Source organism: Erpetoichthys calabaricus, chromosome 13 (assembly GCF_900747795.2).
Source record: "Erpetoichthys calabaricus chromosome 13, fErpCal1.3, whole genome shotgun sequence".
NCBI lineage: Eukaryota > Metazoa > Chordata > Cladistia > Polypteriformes > Polypteridae > Erpetoichthys > Erpetoichthys calabaricus.
Genome location: NC_041406.2, coordinates 132,246,314 through 132,265,326, shown reverse-complemented (window position 1 = coordinate 132,265,326; position 19,013 = coordinate 132,246,314). Strand labels below are relative to the sequence as shown.

At 41.0% G+C, this 19,013-nt stretch overlaps 1 protein-coding gene across 2 annotated transcripts in view; it reads left to right on the top strand.

Moving 5' to 3' along the window:
- pdp1 (pyruvate dehydrogenase phosphatase catalytic subunit 1) overlaps window positions 1-18,032 on the top strand; it is a 49,179-nt gene extending 31,147 nt beyond the window's left edge. Inside the window, exon 2 of one of the 2 annotated variants that reach the window (XM_028817762.2) lies at window positions 13,100-18,032. In XM_028817762.2, coding sequence (XP_028673595.1) covers window positions 13,130-14,776 — 1,647 coding nt within the window. In that variant the 5' untranslated portion in view covers window positions 13,100-13,129 and the 3' untranslated portion in view covers window positions 14,777-18,032. Of the gene's footprint in view, window positions 1-13,094 lie in introns of both variants that reach the window. The other variant, XM_028817761.2, reaches the window with a different exon arrangement.
- Window positions 18,033-19,013: the final 981 nt, after the last annotated feature.

Genomic DNA, 19,013 nt, shown 5'->3' with positions numbered 1-19,013 from the left:
TGAAAAGCAGATGCTTGCAAACCACATAACTCCCCTCAAGAATTTACACGCAACTGCTCAAAGACCAAGAGTTGCACTAGTCGTTTGATATTGCAGGAGCAGCAGCACGTTTACAGGATTACAGGTTATAGAGCAATTGTCTTGAACGCTGTCGTTATCAGTGACTGAATTAGATTCCAATGCTTTGGCCATAGACAACACTTAGTGATTAGTGAATATTGTATGGCATTTAAAAGTAAACATTGCTTACAGTGGTGGCTGTACTGGATTTGATGGCACTGTATTTTTATTGTACTACATTATTAGGGCTGCAACTAATGATTATTTTGGTAGTTGACTAATCGTTCAATTTTTTTTTTTTTGATTAGTCGACTAGTCACGATTATTTCATGCCTGACTATTTTGATGCCTGTGACTTGTGGTTGCACATCTTGTTCTGGGCTCCAGTGCATGTCTTACCTAATCTCCACACGTCTGTCCACCTGTGAATGTCACCATGATGTCTCAGCATTAACACGATTAAAATGAATTATAATCAAATTAAAATAACCAGTGAAACATATGAATTTGAAAATAATCAATGTTTTATACCTTCTATGATGAATGAAAACTTTGGACGCCGTTTTCCCTTGCCCGGACGCGGGTCACCGGGGCCCCACTCTGGAGCCAGGCCTGGAGGTGGGGCTCGATGGCGAGCGCCTGGTGGCCGGGCCTGCACCCATGGGGCTCGGCCGGGCACAGCCCGAAGAGGCAACGTGGGTCCCCCTTCCCATGGGCTCACCACCTATGGGAGGGGCCAAGGAGGTCGGGTGCAGTGTGAGTTGGGTGGTGGCCGAAGGCGGGGACCTTGGCGGTCTGATCCTCGGCTACAGAAGCTGGCTCTTGGACGTGGAATGTCACCTCTCTGAAGGGGAAGGAGCCTGAGCTAGTGTGCGAAGTTGAGAGGTTCCGGCTAGATATAGTCGGACTCACCTCGACGCACAGCTTGGACTCTGGAACCAATCTCCTTGAGAGGGGCTGGACTCTGTACCACTCTGGAGTTGCCCCCGGTGAGAGGCGCTGAGCGGGTGTGGGTATACTTATTGCCCCCCGACTTGGAGCCTGTACATTGGGGTTTACCCCGGTGGACGAGAGGGTAGCCTCCCTTCGCCTTCGGGTGGGGGGACGGGTCCTAACTGTTGTTTGTGCGTATGCACCGAACAGCAGTTCGGAGTACCCACTCTTTTTGGAGTCCCTGGAGGGGGTGCTAGAGGGCATACCTTCTGGGGACTCCCTCATTCTGCTGGGAGACTTCAATGCTCACGTGGGCAATGACAGTGAGACCTGGAAGGGCGTGATTGGGAGGAATGGCCCCCCCGATCTAAACCCGAGCGGTGTTTTGTTATTGGACTTCTGTGCTCGTCACGGATTGTCCATAACGAACACCATGTTCAAGCATAGGGGTGTTCATATGTGCACTTGGCACCAGGACACCCTAGGCCTGAGTTCGATGATCGACTTTGTGGTCGTGTCGTCTGACTTGCGGCCACATGTCTTGGACACTCGGGTGAAGAGAGGGGCGGAGCTGTCAACTGATCACCACCTGGTGGTGAGTTGGCTTCGATGGTGGGGGAGGATGCCGGTCAGGCGTGGTAGGCCCAAACGTGTTGTGAGGGTCTGCTGGGAACGTCTGGCAGAGCCCCCTGTCAGAAGTAGCTTCAACTCCCACCTCCGGCAGAACTTCGACCATGTCCCGAGGGAGGTGGGGGACATCGAGTCTGAATGGGCCATGTTCCGTGCCTCTATTGTTGAGGCGGCTGACCGGAGCTGTGGCCGTAAGGTGGTCGGTGCCTGTCGTGGCGGCAATCCCCGAACCCGTTGGTGGACACCGGTGGTGAAGGATGCCGTCAAGCTGAAGAAGGAGTCCAACGGGACCCTTTTGTCCTGTGGGACCCTGGAGGCAGCTGATAGGTACCGGCAGGCCAAGCGGAATGCGGCTTTGGTGGTTGCTGAGGCAAAAACTCGGGCGTGGGAGGAGTTTGGGGAGGCCATGGAGAACGACTTTCGGACGGCTTCGAGGAGATTCTGGTCCACCATCCGGCGTCTCAGGAAGGGGAAGCAGTGCAGTGTCAACACTGTATATGGTGGGGATGGTGCGCTGCTGACCTCGACTCGGGACGTTGTGGGTCGGTGGGGGGAGTACTTCGAAGACCTCCTCAATCCCTTTAACATGCCTTCCAATGAGGAAGCAGAGCCTGGGGACTCAGAGGTGGGCTCCCCCATCTCTGGGACTGAGGTCACCGAGGTGGTCAAAAAACTCCTTGGTGGCAGGGCCCCGGGGGTGGATGAGATACGCCCGGAGTTCCTCAAGGCTCTGGATGTTGTAGGACTGTCTTGGTTGACACGCCTCTGCAACATCACATGGACATCAGGGACAGTGCCTCTGGATTGGCAGACTGGGGTGGTGGTCCCCCTCTTTAAGAAGGGGGACCGGAGGGTGTGTTCCAACTACAGAGGGATCACACTCCTCAGCCTCCCTGGAAAAGTTTATTCAGGGGTCCTGGAGAGGAGGGTCCGTCGGATAGTCGAGCCTCGGATTCAGGAGGAACAGTGTGGTTTTTGTCCTGGTCGCGGAACAGTGGACCAGCTCTATACCCTTAGCAGGGTCCTGGAGGGTGCATGGGAGTTTGCCCAACCAGTCTACATGTGTTTTGTGGACTTGGAAAAGGCATTCGACCGTGTCCCTCGGGGAATCCTGTGGGGGGTACTCCGAGAGTATGGGGTACCGGCCCCCCTGATCAGGGCTGTTCGGTCCCTGTACGATCGGTGCCAGAGCTTGGTCCGCATTGCCGGCAGTAAGTCGAACCCGTTTCCAGTGAGAGTTGGACTCCGCCAGGGCTGCCCTTTGTCACCGATTCTGTTCATAACTTTTATGGACAGAATTTCTAGGCGCAGCCAGGGCGTTGAGGGGGTCCGGTTTGGTGGGCTCAGGATTGGGTCACTGCTTTTTGCAGATGATGTTGTCCTGTTTGCTTCATCAGGCCATGATCTTCAGCTCTCTCTGGATCAGTTCGCAGCCGAGTGTGAAGCGGCTGGAATGAGAATCAGCACCTCCAAATCCGAGACCATGGTCCTCAGCCGGAAAAGGGTGGAGTGCCCTCTCAGGGTTGGTAGCGAGATCCTGCTTCAAGTGGAGGAGTTCAAGTATCTCGGGATCTTGTTCACGAGTGAGGGAAGAATGGAGCGTGAGATCGACAGGCGGATCGGTGCGGCATCCGCAGTAATGCGGGCGCTGCATCGGTCTGTCGTGGTGAAAAAGGAGCTGAGCCGCAAGGCTCAGCTCTCAATTTACCAGTCAATCTATGTTCCTACCCTCACCTATGGTCATGAACTATGGGTAGTGACCGAAAGAACGAGATCGCGAATACAAGCGGCTGAAATGAGTTTCCTCCGCAGGGTGTCTGGGCTTTCCCTTAAAGATAGGGTGAGAAGCTCAGTCATCCGGGAGGGGCTCAGAGTAGAGCCGCTGCTCCTCCGCATCGAGAGGAGTCAGATGAGGTGGCTCGGGCATCTGATCAGGATGCCTCCTGGACGCCTCCCTGGTGAGGTGTTCCGGGCACGTCCAACCGGGAGGAGGCCCCCGGGGAAGACCCAGGACACGCTGGAGGGACTATGTCTCTCGACTGGCCTGGGAACGCCTTGGGATTCTCCCGGAAGAGCTAGAAGAAGTGGCCGGGGAGAGGGAAGTCTGGGCATCTCTGCTCAAGCTGCTGCCCCCGCGAACCGACCTCGGATAAGCGGGAGACAATGGATGGATGGATGGATGTTTTATATTACTGTGACCATCACAATAAAAAAGAAATACAACCCCAAATCAGAAAAAGTTGGGACAGTGTGGAAAATGTGAATAAAAAAAGAAAAAAGCAAGTTATAAATTCTCCTCAAATTTTATTTCATTGCAGACAGTATGAACACAAAATAATTCATGTTTTTTTTTTGTCAACATCATTTGATTTGTAAATAAATATCCATTCTTGCCATTCAGGCTTGCAACACATTTCAAAAAAAAGTTGGGACAGTACAGCATTTACCACTTTGTACAGTTCCCCTGTCTTTTAACAACACTTAAAAGAAGTTTAGGCATTGAAGAAATCAAGTGACTAAGTGTTGCAGGTGTTAGTTTGTCCCATTCTTCCTGCAAACAATGTTTTAGGTGCGCAACAGTACGGGGTCTTCGTTGACGCATTTTTCGTTTCAAAATGCGCCAGACATTCTATAGGAGACAAATCAGGGCTGCAGGCAGGCCAGTCAAGCATCCGCACCCTCTTCTTACGCAGCCATGCCTTTGTTATGCGCGCAGTATGTGGTTTGGCATTATCGTGCTGAAATAAGCATGGGCGTCCCTGGAAAAGACGTTGTGTTGAAGGCAGCATTTGTTCCTCCAAAACTGAGATATACTTCTCAGCATTGATGGTGCCATCGCAGAAGTGCAAGTTACCTTTGCCGAAGGCACTGACACAACCCCATACCATGACAGACCCTGGCTTTTGGACTTGTATCTGGTAACAGTCTGGATGGTCCTTTTCCTCTTTGGTCCGCAGCACACGGCGTCCATTTCTTCCAAAAAAGATGTGAAAAACCGATTCGTCTGACCACAATACACGTTTCCACTGCACAATGGACCATCCCAGATGCCTCTGAGCCCAGAGAAGTCGACGGCGCTTCTGGACACTATTTATGTAGGGCTTCCTTTTGGCACAGTACAGTTTTAGCTGGCATTTCCTAATGTAACTACGTTCTGTAGTGCTTGAGAGTGACTTCCTGAAGTAGTCCTGAGCCCACGCAGTTATATCATTTATTGATGAATGACGGTTTTTAATCCAGTGCCGTCTGAGGGCTCGGAGATCACGGCCATTCAGTTTAGGCTTGCGCCCTTGGCCTTTGCGCACGGTAATTTCTCCAGATTCCCTGATTCTTTTCACTATGTTATGCACTGTAGAGGGAGAAATGCCCAAATCTCTTCCTATCTGTCTTTGAGAAACGTTTTTCTTCATCATTTCAAAGATTTTTGCCAGCACTTGGTGGCAAACTGGCGATCCTCTGCCCTTCTTTGCTCCTATTGGAGTAGGCCTTTCCTCGATGCTGCTTTTGTACCGAATCATGATTGCAATCACCTGTTAACATCACCAGTTTCAAATCACATCATTATTTAGTTATTATACCTCATTACTACCCCTTAATTGCCCCCATCCCAACTTTTTTTGGAATGTGTTGCAAGCCTGAATGGCAAGAATGGATATTTATTTACAAATCAAATGATGTTGACAAAAAAAAAAAAACAGGAATTATTTTGTGTTCATACTGTCTGCAATGAAATAAAATTTGAGGAGAATTTATAACTTGCTTTTTTCTTTTTTTATTCACATTTTCCACACTGTCCCAACTTTTTCTGATTTGGGGTTGTACATTAAACAATACAAACTAAAGTGCACATAGTCTTTAAACAAAAAAAGTGCATTTAACTTAACCAAAAATGGCCACTGGTATGTCTTAAAGTCCAAAACTTTAAATAAAGCTTCAATACAAATAAAAAAAAAACAATAATGTACAGTTTATAAAAGATTCAGTTCATATATTCCTGATTGCAGTGCAGGAACGTGAGCATTTTCGACATGCTCTGGTGTGAGGCTGACTCTCTTCTTTGAGACAATGTTCTCAGCTGCTGAGAAGAGACGCTCAGAGGTAGCAGGAATACACAATAATGATTTTGCAGACAGAGAAAAATGTTTTAATCATCACACTCTGAAGGAAAAGTGTTGTAGTTTATCACATCATGTACTATATTATGCCAAAATAAAAAAATAACGAGGACTAAAATATGTAACAAGCTAATTACTGATATACTCCAAAACACAAGTTACCTAACATAGAGATGGTTTACTATTCACATGAACTCAAATATTATACGAAAAAAACACTAGGACGGCTCAGCTACTCCTATTCACTCGTTTACTATAGCTCCAAACACGTTAGCAAACAAAACTGAAGTTATATTCACTTAACCCTTAAACTGCCGGAACCTGCATCGGTTCCAAATGCAATTTTCCAGCACGCCAGAGCCAAGTATATTCAGAAAAATACATTCGTTGAACGCCACAACTGGCTAGAGTCGGTTTCCAGTACAATTTGGAAGCACGCCGAAGCCGAGTATATGCGGCAACGTACATTCATTGAACTCCACAACCAGCTAAAGTTGTTTCTCAGTGCGATTTGCCAGCACGCTGGAGACGAGTATATTTGGCCATGTACAGTGCATCCAGAAAGTATTCACAGCGCATCACTTTTTCCACATTTTGTTATGTTACAGCCTTATTCCAAAATGGAATAAATTCATTTTTTTCCTCAGAATTCTGCACACAACACCCCATAAAGACAATGTGAAAAAAGTTTACTTGAGATTTTTGCAAATTTATTAAAAATAAAAAAAACTGAGAAAGCAAATGTCCATAAGTATTCACAGCCTTTGCTCAATACTTTGTCGATGCACTTTTGGCAGCAATTACAGCCTCAAGTCTTGTTGAATATGATGCCACAAGTTTGGCACACCTATCCTTGGCCAGTTTCGCCCATTCCTCTTTGCAGCACCTCTCAAGCTCCATCAGGTTGGATGGGAAGCGTCGGTGCACAGCCATTTTAAGATCTCTCCAGAGATGTTCAGTCGGATTCAAGTCTGGGCTCTGGCTGGGCCACTCAAGGACATTCACAGAGTTGTCCTGAAGCCACTCCTTTGATATCTTGGCTGTGTGCTTAGGGTCGTTGTCCTACTGAAAGATGAACCGTCGCCCCAGTCTGAGGTCAAGAGCTGTCTGGAGCAGGTTTTCATCCAGGATGTCACTGTACATTGCTGCAGTCATCTTTCCCTTTATCCTGACTAGTCTCCCAGTTCCTGCTGCTGAAAAACATCCCCACAGCATGATGCTGCCACCACCATGCTTCACTGTAGGGATGGTGCCAGGTTTCCTCCAAACGTGACGCCTGGCATTCACACCAAAGAGTTCAATCTTTGTCTCATCAGACCAGAGAATTTTCTTTCTCATGGTCTGAGAGTCCTTCAGGTGCCTTTTGGCAAACTCCAGGCGGGCTGCCATGTGCCTTTTACTAAGGAGTGGCTTTCGTCTGGCCACTCTACCATACAGGCCTGATTGGCGGATTGCTGCAGAGATGGTTGTCCTTCTGGAAGGTTCTCCTCTCTCCACAGAGGACCTCTGGTGCTCTGACAGAGTGACCATCGGGTTCTTGGTCACCTCCCTGACTAAGGCCCTTCTCCCCCGATCGCTCAGTTTAGATGGCCAGCCAGCTCTAGGAAAAGTCCTGGTGGTTTCAAACGTCTTCCACTTACGGATGATGGAGGCCACTGTGCTCATTGGGACCTTCAAAGCAGCAGAAATTTTTCTGTAACCTTCCCCAGATATGTGCCTCGAGACAATCCTGTCTCTGAGGTCTACAGACAGTTCCTTTGACTTCATGCTTGGTTTGTGCTCTGACATGAACTGTCAACTGTGGGACCTTACATAGACAGGTGTGTGCCTTTCCAAATCACCTGTGGTAAATTCAGTTGACTGGACATGAACTCCAATTAAGCTGCAGAAACATCTCAAGGATGATCAGGGGAAACAGGATGCGCCTGAGCTCAATTTCGAGCTTCATGGCAAAGGCTGTGAATACTTTATGTACATGTGCTTTCTCAAATTTTTTATTTTTAATAAATTTGCAAAAACCTCAAGTAAAGTTTTTTCATGTTGTCATTATGGGGTGTTGTTTGTAGAATTCTGAGGAAAAAAATGAATTTAATCCATTTTGGAATAAGGCTGTAACATAACAAAATGTGGAAAAAGTGATGTGCTGTGAATACTTTCCGGATGCACTGTATATTCATTGCGTGCTGCAACCGGATGTAGTCATGTCTCAGTACAATTTGCCAGCATGCAGGGGGCGATAGTATATTCAGCGACATACAGTTAGGTCCATAAATATTTGGACAGAGACAACTTTTTTCTAATTTTGGTTCTGTACATTACCACAGTGAATTTTAAAAAAAACAATTCAGATGCAGTTGAAGAGCAGACTTTCATCTTTAATTCAGTGGGGTGAACAAAACAATTGCATAAAAATGTGAGGCAACTAACACATTTTTTTTAACACAATCCCTTCATTTCAGGGGCTCAAAAGTAATTGGACAATTGACTCAAAGGCTATTTCATGGGCAGGTGTGGGCAAGTCCGTCGTTATGTCATTATCAATTAAACAGATAAAAGGCCTGGAGTTGATTTGAGGTGTGATGCTTGCATGTGGAAGATTTTGCTGTGAACAGACAACATGCAGTCAAAGGAGCTCTCCATGCAGGTGAAAGAAGCCATCCTTAAGCTGCGAAAACAGAAAAAACCATCCGAGAAATTGCTACAATAGTACGAGTGGCAAAATCTAGAGTTTGGTACATCCTGAGAAAGAAAGAAAGAAAGAAAGAAAGCAGCATCCTTTCCATGGTGAAGAGAACCCCCTTCACAACAGCCAACCAAGTGAACGACACTCTCCAGGGGGTAGGCGTATCAATATCCAAGTCTACCATATAGAGAAGACTGCATGAAAGTAAATACAGAGGGTGCACTGCAAGGTGCAAGCCACTCATAAGCCTCAAAAATAGAAAGGCTAGATTGGACTTTGCTAAAGATCATCTAAAAAAGCCAGCACAGTTCTGGAAAAACATTCTTTGGACAGATTAAAACCAAGATCAACCTCTACCAGAATGATGGCAAGAAAAAAGTGTGGAGAAGGCGTGGAACAGCTCATTATCCAAAGCATACCACATCATCTGTAAAACACGGTGGAGGCAGTGTGATGGCTTGAGCGTGCATGGCTGCCAGTGGCACTGGGACACTAGTGTTTATTGATGATGTGACACAGGACAGAAGCAGCCAAATGAATTCTGAGGTGTTCAGAGACGTACTGTCTGCTCAAATCCAGCTAAATGCAGTCCAATTGATTGGGTGGCATTTCATGATACAGATGGACAATGACCCAAAACATACAGCCAAAGCAACCCAGGAGTTTATTAAAGCAAAGAAGTGGAAAATTCTTGAACGGCCAAGTCAGTCACCTGATCTTAACCCAATTGAGCATGCATTTCACTTGTTGAAGACTAAACTTCAGACAGAAAGGCTCACAAACAAACAGCAACTGAAAGCCGCTGCAGTAAAGACCTGGCAGAGAATTAAAAAGGAGGAAACCCAGCATCTGGTGATGTCCATGAGTTCAAGTCTTCAGGCTGTCATTGCCAGCAAAGGGTTTTCAACCAAGTATTAGAAATGAACATTTTATTTCCAGTTATTTAATTTGTCCAATTACTTTTGAGCCCCTGAAATGAAGGGATTGTGTTTAAAAAAAAAAAAAAAAAAAAATGCTTTAGTTGCCTCACATTTTTATGCAATCTTTTTGTTCAACCCACTGAATTAAAGCTGAAAGTCTGCACTTCAACTGCATCTGAATTGTTTCATTTAAAATTCATTGTGGTAATGTACAGAACCAAAATTAGAAAAAAGTTGTCTCTGTCCAAATATTTCTGGACCTAACTGTACATTCATTGAATCCCGCAACCGCTATATTTGCTTCACAGAGCAATTTGGCAGCACGCCAGAGCTGATCAGTCACTGCGTATATTCGTTGAGCAGCCAGCTCATGACCACTGCTGGCCCCTGCAGCCTCACTGTCTCTGGGATTCAGCCGCTGCACCTAAACAAGCCTGCAGTCGTCAGCGTTTACCTCTGTGTGTTTGCATGCAGCCAATTCAAGCGCGGTTGTTTCTGTGATTTACGTAATTTCATCAATAGCTTCAGTTGCACCTTGAACATATAATAATAGATTGTTGCAGTAGTTTTTTTTATAGTTTTTACTGTTCATTGGTAGTGTGTAAAATGATCAGTGTTGCAGTAATTGTGGTGGTCTTTGCATGAAAAAAAATACGTGTTCCATTAAAATTTCACATTTTCTTTGTGAACTGTAACGTTTACTTAAAAAGTGTAGCTAAAAAGTATTTGGCGTCCAGGGGTGCATTAACCCCCAAGTATGTGTCAGTTTAAGGGTTAACTATCATTGTCGAAACCTTGATATACACATTATAGTACAAACCTCAACGTTAACGCGTGACACTAACTTTACTCGCTAAAACTTACCGCTCCAGAATGCTTGCGTTTCAGATGTTGTGGTGCTGCCGTGAAAAGAAAGCTCCGCTTTGCATAATCTGCATTCAACTTTTTTTCCTTTTTCGGTGAAGTGCTCCCACACTTCAGAAAGCTTCTTTCTCAATTTTTTTCCATCTCCTTCCCCCTCCTCTATCCGACTCGCCATTGCAACCATGTTTATTTTCCTCTACATTCTTCTTGATAGGACTGTGTGCAGTCTTGACAAAAAATAACAAACGATAATGCCCCCAGACATTCATGTAGTGCATTGCAGTTACAAAAACCAATGTGGTTCTTTGTGACTGGAGCCTCTATTGAAGGTTCTGTTTATGACGCGTCGACAATATTTTTATTTTTTAATTTTTCCATTCAGTCGTTGTACAATTAACAACCTAAGGACTCGTTTATACTTCACGCTCAGAATGCGTACTTGCATGCATCATGGCTGCCACAGGTTTCCAACGTTCATTTGATGCGTCCTCTGAGCAGGTCCTCAGAAATTAATGCGATGCGTTTGCGAGTTGCAGTACCAGCAAAAAGTCGGGGGGCGCAGAGTGATAAAAGTTGGAATGTGACGTCAGAGTCTGTAGGTTCGATGTGCGCACTTCGATGTTTGATGAATGGTTCAATGTGGTGAAGCAAAATGCCGACATACAGATGCATTTGTGGTGCTTTTATATTCAAGCGTTACATATTCCCGATCGTAATGACCAACAACCAGTGCCATTCACTAATAACACTTTTCTATGGGAAAGAATGTTAATACCAGTTAAATACCTGTATAATTTAATCTGTTAAATGCTTCACAGTAAATACATAAATACATCACATACAATTAGAACTGCCTGCATAAAAGAATTACCATACAGCCAAATGTTTGTTCACCTATCACTATGATGAGAACTATGTGGTCTTGGCTATCAGTGGTTTCATCAACGACAACATATACAGTATTTTCTTGCCATAAATCTTTCGAAGAATGGCGTCCATATGTTGTTCAAAGACACGGAGCAAATGTGTTTGGCGAAGATTGCTCATTTTCTGGCATCGCGCCTCCTTGTTTACAATGCTTAATAAAGAAAGAACGCATCTTCGTCATTTTTTCGAGCGGTATGTCTGACTCACATGGACATAAACTGGCATCTTGCATCTGAAGATTTTGTTGTTTCTTCTGTTGTTACCTGAAGGGGAACATGTTTTGATGTTAATTTTTCCTTGTTTTTGAAATAGGTTTCAGATTTGACGTGGTCTTTGCAAGTATCTTTTCGTGTCCAGTCCATGGTATGCTGGCAAAACTTGCAGAAAATTTGTCAAGATTTGTAAAAGTCACCGGGATATTGTCTTGCCCTCAATATTGCAGTTAAGCTTGTACTTCTTAGTGTTTTCAACGTAGATAGGGTATCTAATACTGCTTGCTTTGACATTTCTGTCTTGTGCAGTTAGCTAAAACGTACAGGAAACATGAGCATAAACAAATAGCGGCACAACTGGATTTCTATGAAGAATTGCGTTCGCTTCACAAACAACAAACTAGAAAATAGTATCTGAATGATAGAACTACAGATTATTTAATCATTTAATTTATTGGGAAGTTTTGTAACAGTCACTCCTTCAGTCTCTAAATTCCGCACATTTCTGTTTTTAAATCCAAAATCCATTTTAAAGTGTTAATTCCGTCCGTGTTTTCCGCATCGTGGAAATCTTGGGGCCCTACATTGTATGCATTGTGTTTCTAGTAGGTGAACATTCATTGCTTGTTAGCTCTTGCACACATGAGCTCACACATACAACTTAAGACCAAACCAGACATGTGTGACTACATGACTATCGATCATCGGGGCATGATACAACTGTTCCAGAATCACTAAGATTACTGAAGACTATGACTGAAAATCACTACAAAACTTTTGTATTGTTATGGGTGGTTTTTTTATATATCTTGCAGCTACATTTTTTTAGCTTCTTTTGAAGCCACTGGGGAATTCTCTTTAAATTCTTACAACTTTCCTAAATTTGGGATGAAATACTTTTAAACCAGCTACACTCTTCCTCAACCTACTCGACACTTAAAAACTTACCTCAGTTTTCCTTTTTAAAGGTAAACTTGATAGTTTTAGTCTTTGGGCACTCCGACAAAACACTGTGAATTATATTATGGTCATTAGATCCTAATGATTCCATCACCTCTGCCTGTGAGTTCTATCTAGATTATTATAAACTACTAAATTTAGACGGGCTTCTGTATTGTTGTTTCTGTCTTACTATACTGGGTTATTTCTTGCTTTGTTTACCGTATAAAAAGATGTTATTCTGAATTAGATTTTATACCTATTGTTAATTTCATGTTACACCCTCTGTAAACAACCAGTGTCAAATGTAGCTCTTTGAATTTTAGTACAGATCAATTCCAATAAAAATAGGTAGGTATGAATTACCTTCCAGTTAAGAAACTGTTTTGAAGAAAGCACACACATCAGTATTACTGGCACACATCATTTGGACCTCTTATTGACAGGCATTCTGAAAAAGCCCTTTTAATTTTCTCTAGATATTTGCTTTAATTTCAGGGATTTCAGTTCAAAGATGTACTGTTAAGTTAATTGTCCACTTTAAATTAACCTGACATGATTGACAATGGTATTCCCTGTCATTAACCAGTTTTAATTCCAGTATTGCATCTTGCCATTTGCTCCAGATAAACTATTTGTGACCTAGACCAAGAGACAAACATGCTTACAGAAACATGAACAGATAAAGCCCAGCAGCATCAGTGGACCCCAACAGCCAAATGATTATTTTTTTGAATAAAACAAAAATATAATTGTTCATTTGAAATGATTAATTATAATGCTAATATGTTCATATTTGTTTTGTTTTTAGAGCAGTAAGGAGATTGTTACAACATCAGACATTTGATGAGCACATTTGCCATGCCAGTGACATCCCAGTTGTTTGCTGTCCTTCGAAATGGAGAAATCAGTAAGATCTGCAGCTCTGCCTTCCAACCGCAAAACAGACATCTCTGTAGAAAAACAGTAATACTAAGAGTGAATAAATTTCACCGTCGATTCTTTCAGACAGCTAACTCAGTAATCTGTGAGCCTAAACAACTGACAAAGAGGAGTCCTGCATTGCAAGTTCCCAGCAGGAAATACCGAGCTGGTTCTCAGCTATTTTACAACCTGACACCCCCTCAAGTTAACAGTATCTTGAAAGCAAATGAATACAGTTTTAAAGTTCCTGAATTTGATGGCAAAAATGTAAGCTCGGTTTTGGGCTTTGATAGCAATCAGCTTCCTGCCAATGCTCCCATTGAAGACAGGAGAAGTGTCGCTACCTGCTTACAGACTCGTGGAATGCTACTAGGTGTATTTGATGGCCATGCTGGATGTGCCTCTGCTCAGGCAGTTAGTGAAAGGCTTTTTTACTATATTGCAGTTTCGTTACTGCCACAAGAAACTTTGATTGAGATTGAAAATGCAGTGGAAAGTGGACGTGCAGTGTTACCAATCTTACAGTGGCATAAACACCCCAATGATTATTTTAGCAAGGAGGCCTCTAGATTGTATTTTAATAGTCTAAGAACATACTGGCAAGAACTCCTTGATCTAAACAGTGGAGAAAATCCAGATACTAAAGAGGCTCTGGTTAATGCTTTTAAAAGACTGGATAATGATCTCTCACTAGAAGCACAAGTTGGTGATCCAAATTCTTTCCTGAATTACTGGGTACTCAGAGTGGCATTTTCTGGAGCAACTGCTTGTGTTGCGCATGTTGATGGTGTAGATCTACATGTTGCTAACACAGGAGATGGCAGGGCTGTACTTGGTGTCCAGGAAGAAGATGGTTCTTGGGCTGCGATGACCTTATCCAATGATCATAATGCCCAAAATGAAAATGAAGTAAAGAGGATACGATCTGAGCATCCTAAAAATGAGGAAAAGACCGTCATCAAGCAAGATCGGTTACTTGGTTTGCTGATGCCCTTTCGGGCATTTGGAGATGTTAAATTCAAATGGAGTATTGAGCTACAGAAACGTGTGCTGGAGTCGGGACCAGATCAGTTGAATGAAAATGAGTACACAAAGTTTATCCCTCCAAATTATCATACTCCTCCCTATCTCACAGCTAAGCCTGAGGTAATTTATCACAAGTTAAGGCCACAAGACAAATTTCTGGTCTTGGGAACTGATGGACTCTGGGAGACCATGCACAGACAAGAAGTTGTAAGGATTGTTGGAGAATATCTGACCGGTGTTCATCAACAACAGCCTATAACTGTTGGAGGCTATAGGGTTACCCTTGGACAAATGCAAGGTTTACTGATGGAGAGAAGAGCTAGATTTTCATCTGTGTTTGAGGATCAGAATGCTGCAACACATCTCATAAGACATGCAGTTGGAAACAATGAATTTGGAGTGGTGGATCATGAACGTCTTTCTAAAATGTTGAGTTTGCCAGAAGAGCTTGCTCGCATGTATAGGGATGACATCACTGTCATAGTCGTACAGTTTAATTCACATGTGATTGGTGCACAAAATAAACCAGGAGAGGATGTTTAAGCACAAGTGTGAATATTCAGTTGATCAAAGATGAGGTTTGTGTGTGTGTGTGTGTGTTTGTGTGTGTATATGTTTGTTTTGTCCTTTATTCTTGAAAATTTATCATTTACTGGCTTCTAAAATATTTGTGAAAGTACTTTGTCTGATCCTTGTGTTGAAAGTCACTTATGGGTGATAAATGTAACATTATTGTTTGAAAAAATTTTTCTGAAACCTAAAGAAATTGAGACACAGTTAGTTTAAAAAAATTAATTATTGAAGTCACCCCAGGTTTTAGGCAAGCAGTGTATTTTTCAATCCAAGATTCATCAAAAATGTCATGTTATACTTGACATTCTATACAAAGAAAATCCCATACCAGTTCCATTTTTTATATAGTTATGAAATGAACACTGTCATGGATAATATATTTCCTTATAAATTTCTTGTGTATCATTGGACACAAAATATAAAATTATATTAACTCTCTTCATGCCCTGCAAACATCTTGTAACTCGGAACAGTTTGATTGGTTTCACACACTGTGTATAATGCAACTTGCAGCATGTTTCAGTATAATGTAGGCTCCATATGCACCATTTTGTATAAAGTATTTTATCCTCCCTTCAAAATGCTACCAAATTAAATGAGGCTACATGACCACATTTGTTCAGCAGCCTGTGTTTTGCTTCTGTACTCTTGTTTCATACTGTAAAATATTTTACAAAACCTTTATTTCACTAGTTATAAAATCTGTAGAAATATGATGGTTACCTTTCAGTATTCATTTTCTTTGTTGTTATGTCATCAGTGTACATCATTTTTATTGGAGCAAAGAATTAGATATTTAATTTTACTTCTTAAACATTTATTTTGTTTCTTTTTATTTGTTTTTTTTTGTTTACAGTCTCCATGTGATGTCAGGTGTTTTTTGCACATCAGATTTCTTTTATGATGTAAGGGATATCTAGAATTGCAGTAGGAAAGTGTATTTCTTTTGGCACAGTAGTTTTCTTTTTCTGTGCACATCAGGTGAGATTACTGTTAAAGTGGTAAATGGTTTCACCAGCTTACTTATCATATATAAAAATGTTTCAAGATAAAAATTTGACTTGCACTATAGATTTAGGAGTTTAAATAGTAATAAACCAAGTCCTTGGAATTTGCTTGTAATCAGATGTATTTTTTTAAGTCACATTCTTTTTTGCACATTTTTGTGAAAGAATCATTGAAAACATTTGAATACCCCAAAAGAAAACAAAAAAATGTTTGGATTATTATCAGCAATTTATTAATGTGGATTTAATAGTAATATAAAACCTTTGTGTGAGTTTATTAAGGGTACAACTCATTTTAGCCTTTTGTCTTCTCAAGTGTGTTTTCAAATTAAAATGAAGTTTCATACTGCACTATTGACCTTTGGAAGTCAGTTTTATATATCAGGCTTATTTTTATTTTTTATTTTTTTTTAAGGCTATTTATTTTAAGGCAGTAGAATATACTTTAAACATTTTAATGTTGCTTTTCACAAAAGAAACGTGCTGCTCTTTTAAATTACTAAACTTAATCTTAAGTTCTCAGCATTAAAGCAAGAGGTGAATTTGAAATGGTTATTTTTCTTATTTTACTATTATCAGTAAAAAATTTTGATAATCTGTCTGATTTCAAGAATACAATAAAGAAATACATCTAATCTCTCTCTCATATATAATATATACATTTTGATGGAAACATTGTTGCAGGGGCTAAGCCAACAACTGCCTCTTTGTATAAATATTAGAATTTTACCTCTAACACAGCTACATTTATTAATTGTTTTACTCAGATTTGTTAATAAAAGAACAATTTTAAGTGGCAGTTTTACATTTAGACTTATATATTAATTTTGTTTTGTTATAACAGTCCTTTTCATATTACATTGAATATATTGGAGTGAGAGTATGAATGTTATTACGTTATGCACGTGCCTTTTAAATAGCTTTGTTGTTTTTGTCGGCCAGGATTGTTTACTGGTCACTTTTGTAGATGTGTAATTACTATAGTTAGTGTGAGAACAGCATTTGCTTACTCTGGTGTAGCTTCAGTATCTGAGTTTATAATATAAATCAAGGTTTTTGCCTTGGTATCAAATGCCATGGACATTATATAGTTAAGAGATTTGGAAATATAGTAGCTGGTAGCCCTTGCAATGCATATGTGATTTAGAGGTCAGTTTATTTTGAGGTAAGTATTAGCTGTAGTCCAAATGGAATGTAATTTCTCACATACAGTTTATATTCTTACCTTCTTTCTATCTACATCAAGTTAAAGCAGCTGCCTCCCATTACAGTCCCACAAACTTGACACTTGGTGTCTTCAGTGATGATGATAAAGAGAATGAGTTAGTGTCAGGGATTGTAATAATGCAGTATTTTGTAAAATTGTACTGACCAAATGAGCAAAAAAAATCTTGCATATGTTGTGTTAATTGTGATAATGTGTATGTCCATTTTAAGATTTTTATGTTGCATTTGTATGTTATTGTTTACTAGCCTTTGTGATGTTTCTGCATGCCAAAAAATTCATATTGTTAAAGATTTTGTTTATTACTTGTGGTCCTGGCTATGAGAGCACCCCACCCAAACATGATATAATTCTGCATTTTTCACATGTTATGGAACATCATTGTTTGCATTTCTTGCATTATTTTTCTGAAAAATACACTTCTCTTAGAGTTGGCTAAATACTCCTGCGCCCCAGGGGTTTTTGCAGGAGAACAGGAATGTCCAGAATTCCCACTTTTGTAAAAATGTTCTTTGGTTGAAAACATGTTTGTTATTCAGAAACTAAAATATGTGAAGGCCCTTGTCATATTTTGCTACTTTGGCCTGTCTTCAGTTCTGTTTCCATATAGTAGTGTTCCATATCTACATATTCACTTCTAAAATAATTATTTTATCTTGTGTTTATTTTCTTCCTCAGTATGTTTTTTTTTATTTGTTTATACAATATCATCCCTGTAAAAACATATTTGTGAAAGTACCATAAATTCAAACAGATACCTTTTCTTACTAATGTAATTATGATTGTTAATGTGTTAAAGGATTATTTCATAACAGTGAATGTTAAACCATACTGTAAGCCATGCTTTGGGCCAGCCGTGGTGATAAGCTGTGTTACAGAATATAAATGTACAGTATAACGCCACTGGGCTAATGATTAAAAGATTTAATGTGCCTCTATCTGGTTTAGTCCACCCGCTGAGTGAAAGCTATGCATTTTTATTGATTTTTTTGTTTAGAGAAAGTAAACTCTCTAAGTGTCTTATTTGGAACAAAACTATAGAATATATGAATACTATTCTATCTGTAATTTTTTTATTTTTATTTTTGGTTGGTGTGAGGTCAGCTTAATTGGTAGTTTAAACTTCTCTCTGTTAAGGGATCAGACCTATGTTACTAGGGAATGGCAGTTACATGTTTACTGTACTGAGAGCTTCTTGATTCCTGTTTGTTTATTGTAACATAAATTCTTGAATTAAATCCCTTCCACACTTTATGTAGGTGTGAATTTGTACCATAATTCAACTGTTTTTAATGTTTTTTTTCTGTTCATTAAAATTAGCTTTTTATAATAAAAGACGTTTAGGTATGCATTTTCTATGTTTTTCCATTTTGGGTACTGTAAAGAAAGCTCTGTACATACCAAGCATGTTTTTATAAAGGGAGTTATAATTTTGAGATGTATTATACATCCAGAAGTGGTTATCTATTCACTTTATCTTCTTGTTCTTCTATCCTAGAAGCTATATTTGTGGAATGTCACCTAATAGGGGAATCTTAATCCATGTATTATAAAACATAAAAAAAACACAAGATTAAGATACTGTATAGCGCACCCATTGTCATTAAAGCAACTTCTGTTTTGTTGTGATCAAATTACATCAGAGATGTGCTTCAGTTTATACTTTTTCAGACTTGAGTATAGAAGCAGCACTTGCCTGCCTCTTAATGTCCTTTGATAACAGTTGACTTGGTTTCTTTGTGGTACATCAGTCTTGTTGTCCCAAGCTGTTATGTTTTCAGATATGGATTTATTGTTACAAGTTCTTTTGTTTGTTTGTTTTTTTTGTAACTTAATAGCTGCAGGATATCTTTATAATCAATAGTTTCTATCTGCAAGCATAATTAGTGGTGACTGACTACAGCAGAGTTGTACCTGTTTGTGGTGATTGGCCTCTTTTTAGAGAGTATAATTTTATCAACAATGTGAAGTTGGA